The sequence below is a fragment of the Gadus chalcogrammus genome, chromosome 12 (assembly GCF_026213295.1).
Source record: "Gadus chalcogrammus isolate NIFS_2021 chromosome 12, NIFS_Gcha_1.0, whole genome shotgun sequence".
In the NCBI taxonomy this organism is placed as follows: Eukaryota; Metazoa; Chordata; class Actinopteri; order Gadiformes; family Gadidae; genus Gadus; species Gadus chalcogrammus.
In genome coordinates, this window is record NC_079423.1 from 19850288 (window position 1) to 19873421 (window position 23134).

The window sequence follows — 23134 nt, forward strand, 5'->3', positions numbered from 1 at the left end:
CGTTCCTGATCGGCCGGGACTGCCCCATCTTCGCCCGCTTTTGGAGCCCCACGAGGGGGAACCGAGGGGGACGGGAGCTGCACCGCCCGGCCGGCCGAAGCGGACGACCGGCCCTGCGAGAGGCAAGGCGCCCGCCGATGCGTGGGTCCGGGTCGGAGTCAGGACCCGCCCCGTCGACCGCCGCCGACCACGGACCAGCCCTGGGAGCGACCCGCCGACCGACCGCCGCGCGGACCGAGACGGACGACGAGCCGGGTTCCGGAGGAGAGGGTCCGTCAGCGCCGGGAAGCCTGCCCCGATCTACCGGGGACCAGGTGCGACCGGGACCGGGAGACGGAGCGGGGCCCAGCTCCGACACCGTCACCGCCTCCGAGAGGGGGAACACTCCCGAGGAGCCCGAGAGCTCCCCCCTAACTGAGCTATCGGACTTCGCCCAGGCCGGGGGGGAGAACTCGGCCCGACCGGGACAGTTCGCCACGGCCCAGCATGCCCTGCGGCACGCGTGGGGACATGTGGTTGCCCACGACGGTCAGGTGAGGGACTCAGTGAGCCACCTGACCCACCCCCACTTCTGCACTCAGCGGGGGTTGCTGTATAGGGTAGACGTACGCGAGGGGGAGGTAATACAACAACTGGTGGTACCGCGACCGTACGTGACTAAGGTTTTGTTCATGGCCCACACACATTTGCTCGGCGCACATCTGGGCATGGACAAAACGCGAGAGCGGGTGGTAGCGCGGTTCTATTGGCCCGCGGTACGTAGAGATGTAGCGCGTTACTGCCAGGAGTGTCCCGACTGCCAGCGCGTAGCCCCGCGGGCAGTGGAGCGGAGTCCGCTTATACTGATGCCCATTATTGAGACCCCCTTCGAGAGAATAGCGTTGGACATTGTAGGACCCCTACCCAGGACGAGCCGGGGACATCGGTACCTCCTCGTTATATTAGATTATGCGACCCGATACCCCGAGGCCCTCCCACTGCGTGCGGCGACTAGCAAGGCGGTAGCCCGAGAGCTAGTGCTACTCTTTAGCCGGGTGGGGCTCCCAAAGGAGATCCTCACCGATCAAGGCTCGTGTTTCATGTCCCGCGTGGTCAAGGAGCTCCTAAAACTGTTGCAGGTCTCCCAGCTCCGGACCTCGGTCTATCACCCGCAGACGGACGGGCTAGTGGAGCGGTTCAACCAGACCATCAAACGAATGCTCAAAAAGAGCATTGAGGCGGACGGGAAGAACTGGGACCAGTTACTCCCCCACGTCCTCTTCGCCATTCGTGAGGTGCCCCAGGCTTCCACGGGGTTCTCTCCCTTCGAACTCCTTTATGGGAGGAGACCCCGTGGAATACTGGACCTGGCGAAGGAGGCGTGGGAGAGTCATCCCTCTCCACATAGGACCACCATCGAACATGTGGAGCTCGTCAGGGACCGAATGGCCAAGGTCTGGCCCATAGTCCACCTCGCCCGTGCTCAACAGGCCCAAGCGCGCGTGTATAACAGGGGGGCGCGCGTGCGAAACTTCCAACCGGGCGACCGGGTCTTAGTGCTGGTTCCAACCAGCGAATGCAAGTTTCTTGCGAAATGGCAGGGCCCGTACGAGGTGGCAGAGGCCGTGGGGCCCGTCAACTACAAGGTGAGGCAACCCGGGAGGCGCAAGCCCACCCAGGTTTATCACGTGAATCTGTTAAAACAGTGGCGGGGTGAGGACGACCCTCCCCTACGGGCCCCCATGGCCTTGATGGCTCGGCCCGCGATCCCTGACGTCCCGATGGGGACCGACCTCAGCCCCGCCCAGAGACAAGCACTAGGGGAGCTGGTGCTGCAGAACCGGGACGTGTTCTCGGACGTACCGGGGCGGACCTCGGTGATCTCCCATGAGATCCGGACCGCTCCGGGGGTGACAGTCCGGATCCCGCCATACCGGGTGCCCGAGTCCCGGCGCAACGCCATCCGAGCCGAGGTAGAGCGGATGCTGAAACTGGGGGTAATTGAGGAATCCCGTAGCGCCTGGGCTAGCCCTATCTTGCTGGTGCCCAAACCGGACGGGACCCACAGGTTCTGTAATGACTTTCGCCGGCTAAATGAAGTATCTGACTTTGACTCCTACCCCATGCCTAGAGTAGACGAGCTGATCGAGCGGCTGGGACCGGTCCGGTACCTGTCCACGCTGGACCTAACCAAGGGGTACTGGCAGGTCCCCCTTGGTTCTAACCCCCCTGTTCCAGTACACCGTCCTGCCCTTTGGTGTCCACGGGGCCCCCGCTACGTTCCAGCGGATGATGGACCAGGTCCTAAGGCCGCACAGCAGTTACGCAGCAGCATATATCGATGACATAATCATCCATAGTGCCAGTTGGGACGAACACGTCAAACACGTGCGGGCCGTGCTCAACGGCCTACGAGCGGCCGGGCTTACCGCCAACCCTGCAAAGTGCAGGTTGGGGCGGGAGGAGACGGCCTATTTGGGGTACCGGGTGGGGAGGGGGAACGTGCGGCCCCAGGAGGACAAGGTTGCAGCTATCCGGGAGTGGCCTCAACCCCGGACCAAGAAGCAGGTGAGATCGTTCCTGGGGCTGGTGGGGTATTATCAACGCTTTATCCCGGGGTATGCCACCCTAGCCTGCCCCTTGAACGATCTCACCCGGAAGGCCCTCCCGGATAGGGTCCAGTGGACGGAGGCAGCGACGAGGGCCTTCGAGGACCTACGGGGGGCCTTATGTAAGGAGCCGCTACTGGTCACCCCTGACTTTAACCTCCCTTTCACCCTCCAAACAGACGCGTCCGAGGTGGGACTAGGTGGGGTACAGATTCACGTGATAAACCTGGGTGGGCTTGCGCCTCCCGGGTTGCCTCACCTTGTAGTTGACGGGCCCCACGGCCTCTGCCACCTCGTACGGGCCCTGCCATTTCCGGAACGGAGAGGAGCATCCGGTGACCTATCTCAGCCGGAAGCTCCTCCCCCACGAGCGGAACTACAGTACAGTAGAGAAGGAGGCGCTGGCCATTAAGTGGGCCGTCACCAAACTAACATACTATCTTCTAGGACACCAGTTCGTCCTGGTGACGGACCACGCCCCACTGAAGTGGATGGCCACCGCCAAGGACACGAATGCTCGGGTAACAAGGTGGTTCCTGTCCCTCCAGCCCTTCTCCTTCACCGTGGAGCCGGGACGGGAACACACCAACGCCGACGCTCTTTCCTGCCGAGATGCGTGCGGGGGCTGGGCCCCACGCACGGAGGGGCATAAGCAAAGGGGGGGAGTGTGTGGCATTCCCCCGGTGCCACGCCCCCTGTTCGGGAGAGTCGAGGCCGGGATATACCGCCGGTGGCCAACAGCCGGCGACAAATCCCAACCTCCCGAGAGCCGCAATCGGGGAAACGAGGAGCACCTGGGCAGGAGACACCCAGGTGTTAAAAGGAGGCCACCAAACGACAGATCGAGAAGAGTCGAGTGGAAGAGAGGACGACGCAGAGGATCGAGACAACGTATTGTGAGCCGCACGGCGGACACGTGGACGACGACGCTTGTGTGTTTATTGGAAACGTTTGTAATAAACCACCGCTTGAGGCTTTGGACCCTCACACCCTGCCTGGTCCTTACTTTGAGCCCCTCTACCGAACCGAGTTGCCACAATACACACACACACACACACACACACACACACACACACACACACACACACACACACACACACACACACACACACACACACACACACACACACACACACACACACATATATAGATATATATACACACACACACACATGTATATATATACGCACACACACTTGTATATACATACATACATATATATAATCAAAACTTGTCGCTTGTTTTCTCCCGCGAAAAATTCGCCCGATACACGTCTCTACTTTCACTTTGTATGAGATCTTGTCGCCCCGTCGCGTTTGGTGTGAACGCACAGTGCGCTTCTTCCTCGGCGGCGCTGTCACGCCAAATTTGTACCGGCTGCCAAATTTGTACCGGGCACGTCATCCATACGTAATCCATTCCAAACCTGCCTGGCAACAGATGATCGCGTCGTCCGTTACCTGGCAATGGACGATCGCGTCGAATGACGTGAAAGGTTCACGAACATTCGCGAACCTTCAAGCTCGTTCATTCGCACTTGTCCGTTATCTGTATTGTGCTATTTCGTCCTTGACCTGCTTTAAACACCCTGCCCGGCAACGGACAACCCTTACGTAATCAGTTGTCCGTTGCCTGGCAACGGACAACCCTTACGTAATCAGTTGTCCGTTGCCTGGCAACGGACAACCCTTACGTAATCAGTTGTCCGTTGCCTGGCAACGGACAACCCTTACGTAATCAGTTGTCCGTTGCCTGGCAACGGACAACCCTTACGTAATCAGTTGTCCGTTGCCTGGCAACGGACAACCCTTACGTAATCAGTTGTGCGTTGCCTGGCAACGGACAACTGATGACGTGCCCGGTACAAATTTGGCAGCCGGTACAAATTTGGCGTGACAGCGCCATGTTTGCTGCGTTCTGAACCAAAACAAAGCAGCGTGTGTGTGACGTCATGACGCATTTGCCGCAACCGGAACCGATAAGCGGAATCGTTAAGCAGGCTTGCAAATGTTTCCAAGGAATTGGTTGACTCGGCACCGGTTCTGAACAAGAACCGGTTCTCGATTCCCATCCCTAGGTCTCATTGAGGTTCGATGACACACGCACAAGTCAAACAAAAGAAAATATTTTCATATATATTTATTTAGTAGTACACACACACACATATACATATATACACACACATATATATATATATATATATATATATATATATATATATATATATATATATATATATATATATATATATATATATATATACATATATACATATATACATATATATACATACATACATATATACAAACATACACACACACACACACACACACATATATATATACACACACGCAAATATATACACATATACTGAATATACACCAGTGGAGGCTTCTACATTGAGGAGAGGGAGGAAGATCCTCCTTAACATTGTTGAGAATAAAAAATGTAGATTGCCCAGACTACTGTAATGAATTAATGCCCTTAAATATGACTACTTTAATGGGACATTAAAAGGGACATTAGCACCCCCTATCGCCTATTGACAATTATTTCAGGGAGGAAGGTCCTCCCTCAGCCTCCGTTGACTCCCATTCATTTCCCCGAAAGTACTGGCGGCCGGTGAATAACATGGGTTTCAATGGGAGAGAGGAGGAAAGTCCTCCTCTGAGTGGGTGTGACCTTATGGCGTCTGATTCGCGCAAAACTCTAGTAGCGCTGCGTTATGAACCAATAAGCAGCATCCTTGGCTGGTGAGCAGTGTTGCCAGATTGAGCAGATTTCCCACCAAATTGGGCTTCTTTTGGAGCGACAGAAAGTTCTGTTGGAGCGATAAATACTTTTAATTACAGAACGTGTCGAGATCTACGACATGTCTAATGGGCTCTAGCCTGGATACATAGTAGGCGGGTAACGTCGGTTCTAGAATGGGTTCGTTGCTAGGCGATAAAAAAAAAACTGCGCTTTTAGGGCAAAAGAACGCTGCCAGCTTTTCTTTTTGTTGAAAAAACGGTCGGCTCAACTTTTCCCTATTACAAAAAACGCTAGATGTGAACACGGCCTTAGGCTGGGGCAATTATCGTTGGGCGGGAAATCTGCCCAATCTGGCAACGGTTTCGATAACAGACCCGCTCTGCCTGCATTGCCGCTCAGTCTAAGAGACGCAAAGCAGGTGAAATCATCTGAAAGACAACGAGATTCAAAAATTTGCGAATAAACTGTAAAATTGAAACATTGGAAATAGAGGACATTGTTCATGTTTAACTACACAAAGCATTCCATTCATTGAGTTACAGTGCTAAGTTAGCGACCAAAGAAAAAGGTAGACCACTTCGCAAAATAGAGATCACCAAAAGTAATGGCAACGTCAGTGTTGTGGGTGCTACATGGTTTGCTAGGTACTCAATACTCATGGCTAACTGGTAGCATTACTAGCCATCGACTGTATTGCTGGCCCTGTTTGCTAATGAATAATGGCAAATCTCAAACGTGTGCTGTTCATGGTTTCACTGATGTGAAAAATCTTGATAGGGCAACCAAACGCCACGACAAGTGCTGCTATGCGACTTTCCTTGCTAGGCACCATGCCTATAGATCAGGTTGTTTGAAATAATGTTCTAGTTCTTTTACTAGTTTGTTATTCTGACCGTTCTGTTTGATATTGTGGAAAGGGTGAATGATTCAGAGCAAGATGCATTTTAAATGCCACACATGCCAGTCTTTTTCTTAAAACAACTGAAAATAAACATAGCTAAATTACAACCAATAACTTCAGCAAAAATAGGACCAGATCTTTTTATTTACTTTTACAAATCAAGAGTAGGCCTGATTTGACTAATGGGCTTTGCATCCTTTCCTTCTGCCCTTGTAGTCCATTTCAAAGACACGCTGCCCACCGGCTTTCAAATTACAGTGATGCCACTTGTGGCTTTGTATCAATTTTATTCACATAACTATCCCTCCCTACTATTTTGTAGTTCACCAAAACACCCTGAAACAACTTGAGTCTCACATTCTTATGCTACCATACACCAACAGTGCAAGCAGGCCAATGGCAACCAAGCGCGCAGTCTTTCCTCCCTCACTTTAAAAACCACCAGCCGCCACTGATATACACACACATATGTATACACACACACACACACACACAATATATATATATATATATATATATATATATATATATATATATATATATAAAAACCTACTGGGGCTGGGCGATATGGACCAAAAGTCATATCTCAATAACTTCAAGCAGAATATCGATATAGATAAATATCGATATTTGTTGCCGCAATAACATAGTTGCCGTTGCCGCACTCCAACTCGTCATTCTACATCGGTGGCGCCGCTGTGCTCTCATTTCCAGCCTTCCTGCGTCGCTGTGCTCGTTAACCTGCCTTGCTGATGGGGGGGGGGGGAGTTGCCGTTATTACTATAGCCTACCTACCTACCTACCGTTTGGATTTACCGTTACTATTCCTACGCACACCTTCACTAGTCCACCAAGCCGCACCAAACCGACCCGCACCCTCTGGTGGAAATGCGCCAATTCTGTGTACTTTCATAAATAATACATGCTGCATTTTCAGTTTTATAACTGATTGTCTTATTTTGTTTAAAAGTTACGGATGGAGTCTGGAGGAATTATGGGGTACTTATTGTTTACACCTTATATTACACAGTTCAGGCTGTTGCAGCTAGCTCAGGGGATAGGCCGTATGACACTAGGTGGTACAACCTGAGACATGCATAATAAAAAAAGAAATTCCCTTCTGCATTTTTTTTTTCTTTTCCATTCATTGTACCGAACTCACACCGAACCGTGATGTCTGAACCGAGGTATGAACTGAACCGTGACTTCAGTGTACCGTTACATCCCTAATATACATATACACACACATGTATATATACACACACACGTATGTACGTATGTATGTATGTATACACACAAACACACACACACACACACACACATATATACATAAATACACACATACACATATATACATAAATACATACATATACACATATATATACATACATATATATACATAGGCCTGTCGCGATAAGCAATAAATCAATCAATTGCGCGATAAATTAAAATGAGCGATATTTTTTGGCCGGTCACAATATTTTCCATTCACGCTCTTTTCTTTTTTAAATCATTGCTTTATTGGCCTAATCTGAGAAGAAGTCTATGCCATAAACAGACACATTAAAAGGCCTTTATTACACGGGTGTTCTCAATGCCGTGGAACGCTCCGTTCACCTACATAGATAGTAGTCCGGTAACTTGTCAACCCCAGTGTCTTCGGTTGCTAAGCAACGTCAACTTCTTTGGCGGACTATTTCTCTGCTGATCAGCACTAGGAATACTGCTAACGAATAAATTGTAAAAAGACACACCGTGTGAAGTTATTTTTTCGTTTTGGCAAATAACCGTGTAATAAGCGGGATAATGTATAGAACGTCGCCGGCAACTCCGCTGCGCGTCCGTGTCCTATTCGCCCTGTCTGGGCTTATTTTCACGATACTGACCTGCATTCTATACATTATATATATTTATATATATTATATATATTTAGCAGAGTAGGCCTAAGTAAAAATTGTCGGGTTCAAATCGGGCTCGGGCTCATAATAACAGGGCACAACGAGTAAACCCCCTCGAGCATGTTTTTTGTTAAAATAGAGTCCATTTTATTTATTGTTTTTGTTTGTTTTGTTAATTTATTCTGGATATTTGAAACGTCTTCCAGACGTCCAGTTTCATTATTCTTTAAAAATAAAAGTTTATTGATCCTCGAAAGGGTGTACCTGCATTATTATGCAATTATCATTATATTAGTTGAAAAACTGCAATATTATCACTTATCGCAATAATTTCTGGGGCAATTAATCGCCCAGAAAAATTTGTTATCGTGACAGGCCTACATATACATGCACATATACATATATACATAAACATACAGACTGTACGTACATACAGACTGTACACACACACACACACACACACACACACACACACACACACACACACACACACACACACACACACACACACACACACACACACACACACACACACACACACACACACACACGTATGTTCCAATGTTATTTTGGTAGCTGCAATGCCTGGGCTATATGCCTATATGCGATCTTTAATATCACTATTTTGCCTCTATTATCTGACAACAGTGCTTAGATACCAACCTTTGCATTTCTCTCTATTGTCCACGAGAACTCTAAACGTACATTAAATGCTGATGAATAAAAAACGAGAGGAAGGAAGGGTAGGAATGGTAAAAGTAAGCTTGTAGAATATGGTTGGACTAGGATAAGGTTGTGAGACCTCATCAAACTCTGAAGCCACGGACCAGCAAGAGAGAGATGGAACAAAATACACACTTCTTTTTCTTTCTGAACTAAATAATGGATTTCCTCCAGGGATACTTTTCTTTCCATTAGCTCACGGACAAAAAAAATCATGAATCAACATTGTTACGCACATACAGTTTAAAAAGAATAATCTGGAATGGACCCAGGAGAGGACCATTTCCCCAAAATGGTACAATTTAATGACTTTATCAATAGTCTCAATATAAGCCTCGTTACTTCAACCATTTCTGTTTCTTGCCAAACAGAAAGCATCCCAAAAGATCGACGAAAATACAGGAATAAAGGAAATTTCAAAATTATTCAAATTTAGATTTGACTTAACCTTAAACAATCGGATAGCCCTATCTTGATGAATATGAATATGTCCAACTAAGGAGCCGGTTGGATGCTAACAGATCAGATCCAAAGGCAATCTTTACGACCCCTAAATCTTCTGAACGCCACATGACGGCATGGCGTGGGCGGGCCGTGGGCGGGCCGTGGCGTGTCCTACAGACCCCTGGTGACCTGGTAACAGTCTTGGCACGTAAGCGAGTTAAGGATAGAAACAAATATGGAGGAGCAGTACAGGACAAGGAGCACAACTACCAACCTTTTCAATAGAATAGAATTGACCAAATCCAAATAATCTTCTAGTGCTGATTAATTGGATATAGTATAAAAACCAGACATGTGAGGCCGGCCTCGAATTACAATGTCTACGGAAAGTGATACACAAAGAAACATCGAGCCAAGCCCCACGCTGATTTGACCCAGCTAACCTCTACACCCTTTTGTTTTCCCTAAGATACCCAAAGCTGCCACTAACACACACTTTCCCTGAATCTTTTCTAACAGGCTCTTCTTTAGCCCCAAAATCTTACCGACCAACCCCTACCAACACCCGCCCCTTACCACCACCACCCAGGGACTTAGCTGCCTCAATACGAGTAGACGGACCCTGAACCAAGCAGACCTGCTGGGGGACCAGTCCTCCAAGAGTAGAGCAGTGCTTACTTCCATCAGGAAACAACAGTCATAGCCACAAACACCATCTGCTCTCTAACAGTAAGGAAACGGTTTACCTCACTTGTGCTTGTACAGTTGAAACGCCAATGTGGTTGTAAACGATTTATTACCTTGTTACGCCAGGGGAATGTGTGTTAATAAGGACCTGTAGGCTAATGCTAATCATAGGGAGAATGCAAACTTGCTGTTGCAGGGCAATTTAGATTCAATCTAAAAACATCACCCACATCAATCTTCTACCAAAATCAGACAATTAATCGTGTGGTCTCATTTGACGATTTAATGGCAATGTTTGTGAATCTTTCACAATTTACGGTGGTGACTTCCTATGGGCTAGCAGAGGACACCGAGGGAGAATTGAGCGTTAAGGTGCGGCCACACCAGACGCGTATCTCGCGTAATATTTACGCGAGATACGCGCGTAAAATGTTGCTTGACCATTTTGTGTCAAAAATGGTTGCATACGCGCCATACGCTCCTAACGCGCCTACGTCACTCGCCTAGATGAGTCCATGTCCATGCAAGTGAACGGAGCGTTCCCTCTTCGTCATAACTATCAAACCAAACATCCTTCACATTCACCGAGCGAACATTACGAAAGTAAAATGCACATTTCTCGCTAAAAATGTTTCCATAAACGCATTTAATGGCGTAACTATGTCACTATTTCCACCCAGAATAAAGAAAGTTGTCGGCCGTGGCTGCGCTGGAGTCCGAGGTAGGAAACCCAAACGCCGCCGTGTTTGGGTGATAGAGTTTAGATCGGGTTAGATTAAATAATCTCGGATATAAATAACAATAATCGGGTTAAATAACTTCACATGGTGTGTCTGGTGTGTTTCCAGCATTCGTAGTGTTGATCAGCAGATATATAGTCCGCCAAGACGTTGAGGTTGCTTAACCAGAGACTCTGTCCATGCAAGTGAACGGAGCGTTCCCTCTTCGTCATAACTATCAAACCAAACATCCTTCACATTCACCGAGCGAACATTATGAAAGTAAAATGCACATTTCTCGCTAAAAATGTTTCCATAAAAGCATTTAATGGCGTAACTATGTTACTATTTCCACCCAGAATAAAGAAAGTTGTTGGCCGTGGCTGCGCTGGAGTCCGAGGTAGGAAACCCAAACGCCGCCGTGTTTGGGTGATAGAGTTTAGATCGGGTTAGATTAAATAATCTCGGATATAAATAACAATAATTGGGTTAAATAACTTCACATGGTGTGTCTGGTGTGTTTCCAGCATTCGTAGTGTTGATCAGCAGATATATAGTCCGCCAAGACGTTGAGGTTGCTTAGTAACCAGAGACTCTGTCCATGCAAGTGAACGGAGCGTTCCCTCTTCGTCATAACTATCAAACCAAACATCCTTCACATTCACCGAGGGAACATTATGAAAGTAAAATGCACATTTCTCGCTAGAAATGTTTCCATAAAAGCATTTAATGGCGTAACTATGTTACTATTTCCACACAGAATAAAGAAAGATGTCGGCCGTATGCTTCTGTCCAAGCTCACTACTCTCTGCCAGTGACGTCGGGTCAAGCTCAACGCTGATTGGGCAACGCGGCTAATCGTCATGCGTATGAGCGTAAAAAGTTAAATTTTTTGAATTCTTGAAACGTACACACGTAAATATACGCCCGTTACGCGCGTAAAATGTTGCTTTTACGCGTGTAACGCGTGTACGCGTCTCACGCGTAAAATGTTGCTTTTACGCGTGTAACGCGTGTACGCGTCTCATACGCGCGTAAACCAATGGTTCCCTATGGAAAAAATGGCGATTTTATACGCGAGGTACGCGAGATACGCGTCTGGTGTGGCCGCACCTTTAGACGACAGCAATGCTGCAACTAGTTTCTATGTGGGGGTTCTAACTAAAAAAGCAACACCGCAGATTAAAGGGAGCCACAGAGTTTCTGTCTCCCGCCTGTTTGGACACTACATATGCTTCTGTAATTTCCTGTAAAGGATTATTAAAGGATCTATCTATCTTCATGAGCTCTTGATGCAAATAAATCCCTGTTAAACATGACAACAGTCTTGCCAATGTCCACTAAGACTATCACAACAAGAATACTGTTCATCAGGTTCAGCCCTGAACAACTCACTGCTCAACATTCCCCAGCGCCAGATAGTTTGTTATTTGCAGGTTCAAGAAAAGTCATCCGTTGAGGATCCCTCTTTCAAATGGAGCAGGAGTTGGATCTCTTCCTGGGCTTGGGCTGTCTAAAGTCCCGGTCGTCCGCTGAGCAGTGGCTAAAGGAACAAATGGTCTGCGACAGGCTGCGCATGCCCAGGCGGAACACGCTATTGGACAAGCTGTAGATAACGCAGTTGCAGAAGCTATTGCTAATGGCCAGCCAAGTTGTGATGAAGGAGAGGGCGGGGCTGTCCAGCACATGGGAGCTCTCCAGCAGGAAGTAGATGATGTAGGGCAGCCATAGCATGTAGAAGACGCTGGTGATACGGAAGAGGACCATGGCGTAGCTCCGGTCGGGCACGTGCCCCCCCTGGCTCCCCCCACTGCCTCCCCCCTCTACGGCCTCCATCTCCTGGCTGGGGAACCTGGCCCGGCGCTCGCTGATCTCTCGGTTGTGCTGCTGGCAGATGCGGAAGATGTGGTAGTAGGTGAAGCAGACCACGAGGGCAGCCGGCGCGTACAACAGGCACACCACGAAGCCCGTGAAGAGGGCCGAGGTGGGCCATGAGCGGGCACACCACTCAAAGATGTCGCCGTGGTAGCCGGGCTTGCCCCAGCCAAAGAAGGAGGGCAGGAAGATCAGGCTGGAATAGAGCCAGATGAGGGCGATGCAGCAGCGCAAGCGGCAAGGAGTCACCAGCTGGTTGTAGGACAGTGGCTTGGTGATGGCAAGGTAGCGGTCCACGCTGATGCAGGCCAGGCAGACCATAGACACGCTCTTGAGGACAGAGATGACGTAGCTGAAGGCCTGGCAGGCGAGGGGCTCCTGGACGCTGGCAGGGTAGTGGAGCAGGGACAGTGTGGGCACCAGACAGCTCAGCCCCACCAGCAGGTCGGCGTAGGCCATGGTCTGGATGAAGTAGCTGGTGGTGTAGTGGTGTAGCAGCGGGGCACAGTGGAACACAAAGATGACCGTCAGGTTTCCGGCGATGATGAGCACCGTCATCAGGACAATGACCACCGTCTCCAGGACACAGGCCTCCAGTGGCTCGTTTTGGCCCAAGCCCAGGGGGCAGGAGAAGATGAAAGCCTGGCCTGGGAGCCCGTCTACCAGGCTTCCGTTAGCAGCAGACGCCGGGTCCGTGCTCAGTCTGGAGTAATTCATGGCTCTGGGCAACGTACGGGGGGGGGGGGTCATACCACCCACAATTCTCTCTCTCTCTCTCTCTCTCTCTCTCTCTCTCTCTCTCTCTCTCTCTCTCTCTCTCTCTCTCTCTCTCTCTCTCTCTCTCTCTCTCTCTCTCTCTCTCTCTCTCTCTCTCTCTCTCTCTCTCTCTCTCTCTCTCTCTCTCTCTCTCTCTCTCTCTATATATATAGAAAAGACTCTCCGTCTTGCTGACTTTCATGTCACACCGCCTGGCGGCAAATCAATAGAGCCTCTGGAAGCGAGGGGCAACCGTCACGCCTCTCCTTTCCCCATCAGTCATGCTCTGAGTGTGGGGAGTAGTGTGCCAGTGAGGAGGAAGAGGAGAATTGGGAGAAACATAGCAAACAGTCTTCCCCCGGCACTTCTGTCGGTTCTTATTCCGTCATGCAGGCAGGGTGCCTGCTTCTTGTCTTTCTGCCCATCTGATGCAACATCTTCCTGGGCCTAACAAGGACAGCTGGCGGGAGGATCAGAGGAACCACGCTGCGCTTACCAGGAGGACGAGGATAAAACCTGGCCCGAGGAGCACTCAGGGATGGAGAAGCAAACCCCCGTCCAAACCAGGTTAACAAAAAATATATATATATCGGCCTTCAACACACACAAATGGTCGCGATATGAATCCCAAGCAAATGTGGAGACCCTGAATTTGGGTGCGTTTGCACACACTTAACTGGAAATACTGATGGTGTGATGACCATTCATTAGTGACTGGCTGAATCCATACGAGTCCCTGCATGGAGGTTAAACATCCCATTGAGCAGACACCGAGCCATGGCCGCTGCCCTTACCGTGTCACGGCCCCAGCCCATGTGTGCGCTTGTTTTGATGGCTGACAGAACAGTGTCCCCGGGACTGTGTACGCCCTTTCTATTGTCAGAATCCAAACACAGACACGGGCTACAACAACACGCAGATTGCAGCCGCTGATAATGTCAGAACACACAGCAAGCTCTGTTAAAGGGAGGGGCGCAGGGGCGGAGGCTGAGTTTACAGGCTCGAGACCAGAAGGTTAAACCAGACACATTCTCATTGGTCACAATTGTTCAGATCTTGTTTCCTGCATGCCCTGAAACTGTTCACCTGTCCAACGTCAGGGGCTTTGACATTGGTCACCAAAACCTGGAAAAGGGTTAGGAGGAAATCCAGTAGAGTAGGCAAAAAAAGTTGTGTATGTGGCCGGATATAAAGCGACGACGTTGAATTGGTGTGTAGATAGCGTGCAGGTGAATTGCATTGAAGGGAGAGGCCACTGGGGTACAATAACAAGAGCTCCTCTCACTGTCTCTCCTCACCCCTGTAGATACCAGCACAGGTAATCAAGATCATTTGGCATTCTGCGTGTTTATCCCATCTACTTGTCCGTCCCGCAGGCACCGTCCGACACCCGGTAGAGGTGTTTGTCTGTAGTGTGTTTACTGGAGAGGATCGCCTGAGGGCGCCTTCCTGGTCCATTCAAAGTCTGACGGTCTTCTTTAGGTATTAGAGAGAGCGGAGAAATGTACCCTCTCTCTCGTCTCCTTTTCCCTCTCTCTCCATCCGTCTGTCCGTCAAGAGTGGGGTGATTACAAAAATCCTACAGACTGAAAAGGGTCACGTCCGTAAGCCACCCCGCCCCCCCAACCCCTACATATCCCAGTCCCACCGCAGAGATCAGATTAACGCGTCGAGTCCATGCAGAGCAGAGCGGTGACTGTGCTGGTGAACTGAAGCGCTTAGTCTGCAGAGAGGAGAGAATAGAGGAGAGAAGCAGAGAGGAGAGAGCGAAAGGAGAAGCGAGGACGTAGCGTCTCTGTGCCGCGTTGCATCGAAGGCAGGCTCTCTCTCCCTCCCTCCCTCTCTCTCTCCCTCCCTCCCTCTCCCTGACCGGCTGCACCTCAGGTTCTGTGACACATTATTCAGCTTTCTCTCTCTTTACCTCCCTCTCTTTTTCCCCGACAGCTAAATTTGGACATGTTTCCTATTTACAACACTTCAATCTCACAGTCCATTTACTATTAACTAGACCCAAGCCCCTCCCCATAGCCTTTCTCCATCCCACCCTTTGCCACCCATATTCTCTCTCCCTTTCCCATTTACCCTTTTACTCTCACTCCATATCCCCCATATCTCGCTGATCTTCTTTTAGAAGCAAACTCTTATCACATTGATGTTTTTATTTTGGCAAGGACTAATTCAAGCTAACACTGTTTAAATTCTATACTTTGTGTAAAATGCCTGAAAATAATATAAAACACACGCTTTTTAACACATGCTCATAATACTCAATGCTAAAAATATACACAATGATACAATCGAGAGAATACAAAATAACGTGAAGGGAGAAAAGGGAGATAAGTCAGAGAAATTGCTTGATATAGTGTATGCGAGAGAAGATCAGAGAGAATATAAGAATATGAGAGAGCGAGTCAAGCTCATAGGAATATAAATTACAATCCCTTATAATAGTTGGGATAACAAGAGCGAGGGAATAAGCAAAAGAGACTGAGTATTGGAGATCTTTCTGAGATTGCATCTGGATGACCTTCCAGTGTGAAGGAGATAAACCAGCGGAGCAGAAACAGAGCATTCCTGGGAGTTTAGAGAAGGTGACAGGGAATTAAATGAGCTCCGCCTACCCATCCCCACTAAGCTAATGGTGTGATCCAGATGCCTCGGAAACCAGCATTCCAAGTTACGAGTGGTGTAATCTCCCAGCTTTCTTGCGGCATTTCACGGAGAACTGCCCCTTTTGGTCAGGCCCCCTCGGAATTCTGAGCGTATACTAAGTTCAATGATGACGCTCTCAACAAAAAAGCCAGTCTTGATGTGTGTGCAATACAATGTAAAGTTGTGTTTTTGAGCTGGTTTACTAAAGAAGCTAATGTAGCTAACATTGGGGTCATGACCGGTTTATCGGCGGGCCAATATTATCGGCCGATATTAGGCATTTTCCAAGTATCAGTATCGGCATTTATAATGGCCGATTATTGAATATTTTATTTAAAAAATAAAAATAAAAACGGACGAAAGATCCTTCAACCATGTTACGAGTGTTGGCGTTGCATAGTTTTTCCACCAGAAGGCGCTCTAACGCCACAAACCCTACAACCAGCTTATCCAGCCAGAGTCAGGAAGAGTGATATTGAAGGAGATCATGGTGAAGTGTGTTCATGGTAAGTTGGCAACTGTCACGAGACAAACATTGCTTGAATAACAATTAAAAGAAAATCCCCATCAGTTCTCTAAAGTCAATAAGCATGACAAAATTCATGACTACCATGTCCAGTTTTGCTGCTGTTACATGCTAGCTGAGAGTGAAACAGATTTAGCCAACGTTAGTTGTTACAGTATAGTTGACTGACTGTTGGTTTAACTCTTGATAATGTGCCTGAAGATGTATTTCTTTAATAGCGTGATAGCAATGAGAAGTATCAGCTATCCCTGGCCCGTTATTTGGAAAACTAAGTTTTACAATCATTTGCAGCAGCATGTGACGCGTGCACTTTAGTATATTTTGATGTTCTTTTCTGTTGTGACAATAAAACGATCAAATAAAGCTTATTTTTAAACTGCATTCCCTTATTATTTTTAGTGAGGACTCATAAATAATTACAAATAACCAATGTTAGGGAAATCTGTTTATGTTTTGTAACGCGTTTCTGGAATATCTTTTTTAAATATATATCGACCGATATATCGGAATATCTGATTTTTAAATCACCAGATATTTGTATCGGTATCGGCTAGGGATGGGCACGAGTAGTAAATTCCAAACTCGAGTGATCGAAGGAATTCCTCGAGGATCAATCGAGTTTAATCAAATCAATTTTTAGAATGCAACGCATCTGCAGCAGGAATAGGCCTAATGATGAACGGCAATATTACCAACCAAACATGTAATGCTTATTCTCCATTAAAACAGTCAGAGTTATCAGAGTATTCATTATTTATTTTTGCAAACGTTCAAAACACATTTTCCTTACAAAAATAAATATGCGTCTCACAATTTAAATCACGTCGAACCAAGGCCTGTAACGGATAAAAAAAAAAAAAAACGAAACAAGTAGCCTAACCATTGCAAATAATCTAAAGCTGCAAATAAAACGGCAGCAAATGTACTATGGAAATACTCAGCGTTGTGATCTCCTCTACACGGCCGGGATAGCTGCGTCTTGCGGCGGTGAAAATAGCCGACACACTTGATTGCTGCGGGTCTGCTTTCCCGAACTCACAGTTGTGTTTCAGGAGCATATGTTGCCGCATAGTAGCCTACTTCTAGTACTCTGGTAGCTCGATTTTGCTTGGCATATTTTACATTTCATCTCCTATTTCTTTAAAGTATTTAAATTCTTCGCTGCGCTTTGCTTTAACCACCATCTCTTAACTTTTTTAATTCTGGCGTGCCTGCGCGCGGCACGGCACGCGCCACACAGAAATTGGATACATTTCATTTTCTTTGTGCCCACAGCATGCGTTAGTTGCGCCGCACAGAAAATGTATACATTTGCTTCAGAAAACTTTGTTTTTGTGTGTGTATTATGCAAACTCGAGTTTGCCTGTCCACCAACCGAGTTCATTTGTAACTAGGAGTACTCGAGTAATCGATTCCTCAGGCCCATCCCTAGTATCGGCCTTAAAAACCCTTTACCGATCGGGCTCTAGCTAACATTAACCAACGACTAGGCAATTTCATGACACAATCACTAAGACAAACGGGAACGCTACAAGTGCTCCGAGACTGGTAATGATGTCACAAGTGCAACTCGGAAGGCTGTCCGAGACATGTGTCCGAGACACAAGTGTCCGAGACATCTGTATCACACCAGAGATGGAAATTAACTTTTTTGCCCACCAGCCACTGTGGCAGGTAGATTTAAAAATCTACCAGCCACTCATCTTTTTTACCAGCCACTTTTTATATGCTATATATTTTTTAATATATGCGTACATTTTAAACAATATAATAGTAACAATAGATAAGAAAAGTGTTTTTCATACACATCAGTTGGTGTTACGATGAGTTTGGGGATAATTCATCTATACAAAGTATTTTCATTAAAAAACAAATTGACATTAATAATAAAACAACATGCATGGCTACACCATCATAAGTCAATAGGAACATTTGTTTTTTTGTATTTACATGTGACTGCATACAAATGTGTCCACACAGACATGGTAACTAACGTATGATAGTAAGCATTATATGCCCTTAACACTAATATTCACAAGAAAATATGTGTGGCATTCAGTCCAATGCTGAAAATATATCTGTGGCATTCAGTAGGCCAATGCTGTGGTAAAGTGTGTAAAGTATGACCAAGTGTTTCTTTCTGTTCAATATATAGAACTTTATCAATCCCCTGTAGGAGAAATTTGTTAATGTTTGTCCCTATAAAACAATAATGGTAAAATAATAAATACAAAACACGACGGTAACTGAGTAGGTCAAACCGTCCAATCTGAAGGCTCTACTTAACCACTCCCCCTACTCACTTCCACCAATGCGAACCGAACAGAACTGAGTAGGGGAGGGCGTAGCCTAACTAGTTTGTGAACGACCCAGAGAAACGCAACTCAAATTCAATGTGAACATATATGAGCCTTTAATAAAATCCCGGACGATTTTGAAATTCCGACACATTTTTTAAAAGTGTGTCAAAAAGAGGGCATGTCCGGGCAAAAGAGGACGTCTGGTTACCCTACCGTGTGCCGTGTGAGCGTGTGCATGGGTTGAATTGCGTGTGTCTCACGCCGAACGCGTGAGACTTGAGAGCCCTGTTACCGATATTATCCCGGATATTGACAGTCGCAGTTCAGCAAAAGAGGCGTAGAGGAAGAAGGGGCCCGGATGTTGACAGTAATGGTTGTGGAACTGTGCAGCGCCGTATAACGAATGTATTAGATATGCAAATTTAATCGGACCTGACTGGAAAGTATTACCCACCACAGTGGCGGGTGAAATGACACAATTCACCCGCCACCATACAAATCCACCCGCAAATGGCGTGTGGCGGGTGTTAATTTCCATCCCTGTATCACACCATTAGATCATCTTTGAAAAATTCCCCTCCCATGCATGCCAAGCCCCCTCCCATCTCCAACATGCCCCAACTCAAAGCAAGCCCCTCCCATTATGTTTTCCACACTGCTGTTTTTCCCCCCTCCCCTTTAACAAACCAATCCATTAATCGCTGATTATGGAGAATCTCCTGTCGACTCTGCAGGTGATCTCCAGTAGGAGGTCAGCTCAATGGAGCTGCCCATGAGGTGAAATACATTGAATTTTATACATATACGTTTCCTTCAAGGCCGACATAGGACCATAACCGTAGCCAATGGGAGAAATGTGCTGTGTGTGTGTGTGTGTGTGTGTGTGTGTGTGTGTGTGTGTGTGTGTGTGTGTGTGTGTGTGTGTGTGTGTGTGTGTGTGTGTGTGTGTGTGTGTGTGTGTGTACCAATTGTGTGCGTGTGACACGTGTATGCATAAATGTTTATGACACAATGATATTGCAAGGCAATTTTGATTCAGTTTGGTCTGACAGTGATGAAGAAAAAAAATACAGTCCAGGGAGAAACATACAGATATATAGATCTGAAACACCTCGGACCAAAGTCACCAAAACCCACTTCTTAGAGTTTATATCCAAATTACTTTCTCATAGAAAATCACGGAGCCAAGCAAAGTAAAAAATAAATAGGATTCCTATTAGCATACATAATCAATGCATATGTTGCAATAGATATGGGGGTCCAGACACATGACTAAACCTGGCAGGGGCCAGGGACAAACAGGACCTCTACCAGACTGACTTACTACTAAGGTACTAACAGTGCAACAGTATATACTAACACACAGTGCAGCGTCAACAGCACCTCTTGCATTCTGACATAGTACTAAAGTACTAACATAGTACCACAGTTGTACTGACACACACGGTGCAGGGTCAACAGCACCTCTAGCAGTTTGACATAGTACTACAGTACTAACATAGTATTACAGTATACTGACACACACAAACACACACACACACACACACACGGTACAGAGACAAACAGAAGCTCTGGCAGACTCTAATGTTGTCATCGTGCTTGACCGGCGCACACCAAGAATGCTGAAATCCCAGTAGTCGCGCAGGGTTCATACGTCTATTTGCCGCGTGCATCTCTGTATCTTTGAAGCTCCACAAGGAGAGTGCGCAAACCGCTGTCTATAGCCATGTTACTGCAAAACGCAGATTATAAATTCCATGGCCGTGCGTGGACCGTCCGCATACCTAACAAATGTCCTGAAAACACTCCCTCATTATTGACATCTTGAGAAGCTCCTGCAGTCTCACTGCTCTGGAGCCAATATACTCTTCAACCCCAGAGAACCAATATAGACTCATCCAAGTCATGACGAGAGAGAAGTGGGTATAAACTGTGTGTGTGTGTGGCTCTATTAGGCTCTATATGTGTGTCAATTCTGGCAGGCTGTGTGCGTGCGTGTGTGTTACCTTGGTGATGAGTGTGCGGTACTCCTCCAGAAGGGTGAGTTCGCTTGGGCAGCCCGCCAGGAGCTGCCAGACCTCAGCCCTCAGAGCCTCGGGGACCCCTGCCCTCACTAGGGACCCCAGGCCCTTTGGACGGATGGCCAGGTTACAATGCCTGGTATACACACACACACACACACACACACACACACACACACACACACACACACACACACACACACACACACACACACACACACACACACACACACACACACACACACACACACACACACACACACACTTTTTTTTATGTCATGCCTGGAGCATTTCAAGAACTGAAATATGAATGGATATAACAGCACACAAGGAAAGACCAACAGATAAAATAGTTTCTATTCATAATTTATAGTTTCTACACTGTAGAATCCGATAAGAGGGGCTCGGAAAACTGGGTAATCATGTAGTAATCAAATAGTAATTAGAATTGCTGGAGGTAATTACGGCTACACGAGAACCCGAGTATACTGTGATTAATATTATTCAGGTTATTAATCACAATTAATAGTCTCTATGTCCCTCCCTCTTTCTCTCTCCATCACTCTGTCTCTGTCTCTCGCCCATCCCTCACCATCTGCTCAGCATTCCTCCCCATAGCTCCAGAATCTTTTCCGGACAGTCCTTTGAAACGTCTCCTGTCCCACTGGAGATCTCGCTGTCGCTGTCTACACAGGAAACACACACGCCCCCGCACAGGAGGTCAAAACCCGCCACTCCCAGTCATGGACAAGCTTCCAATCAAACCTCTTGCTTTATGTGATCCATGTGTATAGGCAGAATAGCATGTGATATAGTATGTGGTACAGTATGTAGTATAGTATAAGTATAGTTTGGGCTATAGCATACAGTATATATATTATAATATTTGGTATAGTATGTAGTACATCGTATAGTATGTGGTATAGTGTGTATTATATAGTACATAGAATATAATACAGAATGTAGTATATTGTATAGCATGAAAAATAGTTTGGGTGTATAGTATGCAGAATAAATTATATTATATGATAGTATGCAGTTCTGTCCTTCCGAGGAGACACAAAACTGAGGTCCTGACTCGCTGATGTCATAAAAGATCCCATATCGCAAAGAGTAGGGGTTTCCCCGGTGTCCTGTTTAAAACTGCCCAACCAGGCTCATACAATCTGGCCCCCTAATCATCCTCCTGTATAATTGGCTGACTCATTAATTCCCTCACTCCTCACCTCAAGCTGGTGTGTGGTGAGCGTTCTGGCGCAGATTGGCGGCAGTGAATCACCCAAGTGGGTGCTACAAACTGGTGGTGGTGAGTGAGGTCCCCCCCCTTTACTGTAAAGCCTCTGAGTGTCTAGAAAAGCACTATATAAATTAATCCATTATTATTATTATTATTAGTTGTTGTATATCGTTCAGTATGTGGTAAAGTATGTAGTATAAAGTATAATATGGTGCAGGGGCGGATGATGTATAGGGGCGATTTGGGCGACGCACGGCCAACTGGGAGAAAGGATTTCTTTTCTGAAAAATTCTATCACAGCAAAAGTAATTATCAGTGTTCTAGACATATTATTTGTCATTGTCCAATCAGAATTGTCAGATTCAAGTCGCTTTTCAAATGGTCCCGCCTCTCTGGGCGAATTCATTGACGTGGAAAATCGCCCAAGCATTCTCCCAGTGACTGTCATGTTATAACCTTAACATGACCTTCAATGCATTTTCAATGGGGATTTGGGACTCGCCCTAACGCTATTGCGTCACACGTAACTGAGCAAAGAGCGCGAAGGGATATCTTCGATCAAGTCACTTGCTAATTTTAACATGGCTGCTAATGTGTGCAATTCCTTTGCATCTCTGAAAGAAGTGCCTTTTAGTCGACGATCAAATTCCAACAAATTGGCATGAAACAATCAGGACCTCCAAGACCAAAATTAATAATTAACCAAATTTCTACAAAGGGGGGAAAGTCCTCCACAAACCCTGAAAAATGCCACGGTGTTCAAGGGCACATCCAAGACGTTGCGGAACAAGCTTTTGGAATGTATGCTAGCAGTCGCACGGGAAAGGAATGTGGAGGTAAAGTCAGCTAGCTATCTGGCCATCCAAGCTGATGAAACTACGGACGTCTCCACGCAGACACACAGGCGCGTGCCGTCCATATGGACAGGTAGGGCGGCGAACTCCCTGCAAAAGCATGCTCCCAAAAAGAATAGTTCCTCAATAAATCATTGCTCCAAGTTTATTTTTAATAATGTGATTGTCACATTAACTATATATAGTTTCTGTAGGCCTT

General features: G+C 47.0%; 2 protein-coding genes across 6 annotated transcripts in view; both read right to left on the reverse strand.

Moving 5' to 3' along the window:
- rabgap1l (RAB GTPase activating protein 1-like) overlaps positions 1-23134 on the reverse strand; it is a 193174-nt gene that overhangs the window by 76476 nt on the left and 93564 nt on the right. For all 5 annotated transcript variants that reach the window (XR_008897155.1, XR_008897154.1, XM_056604526.1 and 2 more), the window contains exons 12-13: positions 21437-21530; positions 20830-20980 (exon numbers count right to left, since the gene is read on the reverse strand). Coding sequence is in view for 3 of the 5 variants with exons in the window: in XM_056604526.1 (XP_056460501.1) it covers positions 20830-20980; positions 21437-21530 (245 nt within the window). In the remaining 2 variants the exon portion in view is untranslated. The remainder of the gene's footprint in view (positions 1-20829; positions 20981-21436; positions 21531-23134) is intronic.
- gpr52 (G protein-coupled receptor 52) lies at positions 4907-13326 on the reverse strand. The gene has a single exon (XM_056604564.1). It carries the CDS (start codon positions 13304-13306, stop codon positions 12185-12187), a length of 1122 nt encoding a protein of 373 aa, XP_056460539.1. The 5' UTR covers positions 13307-13326; the 3' UTR covers positions 4907-12184.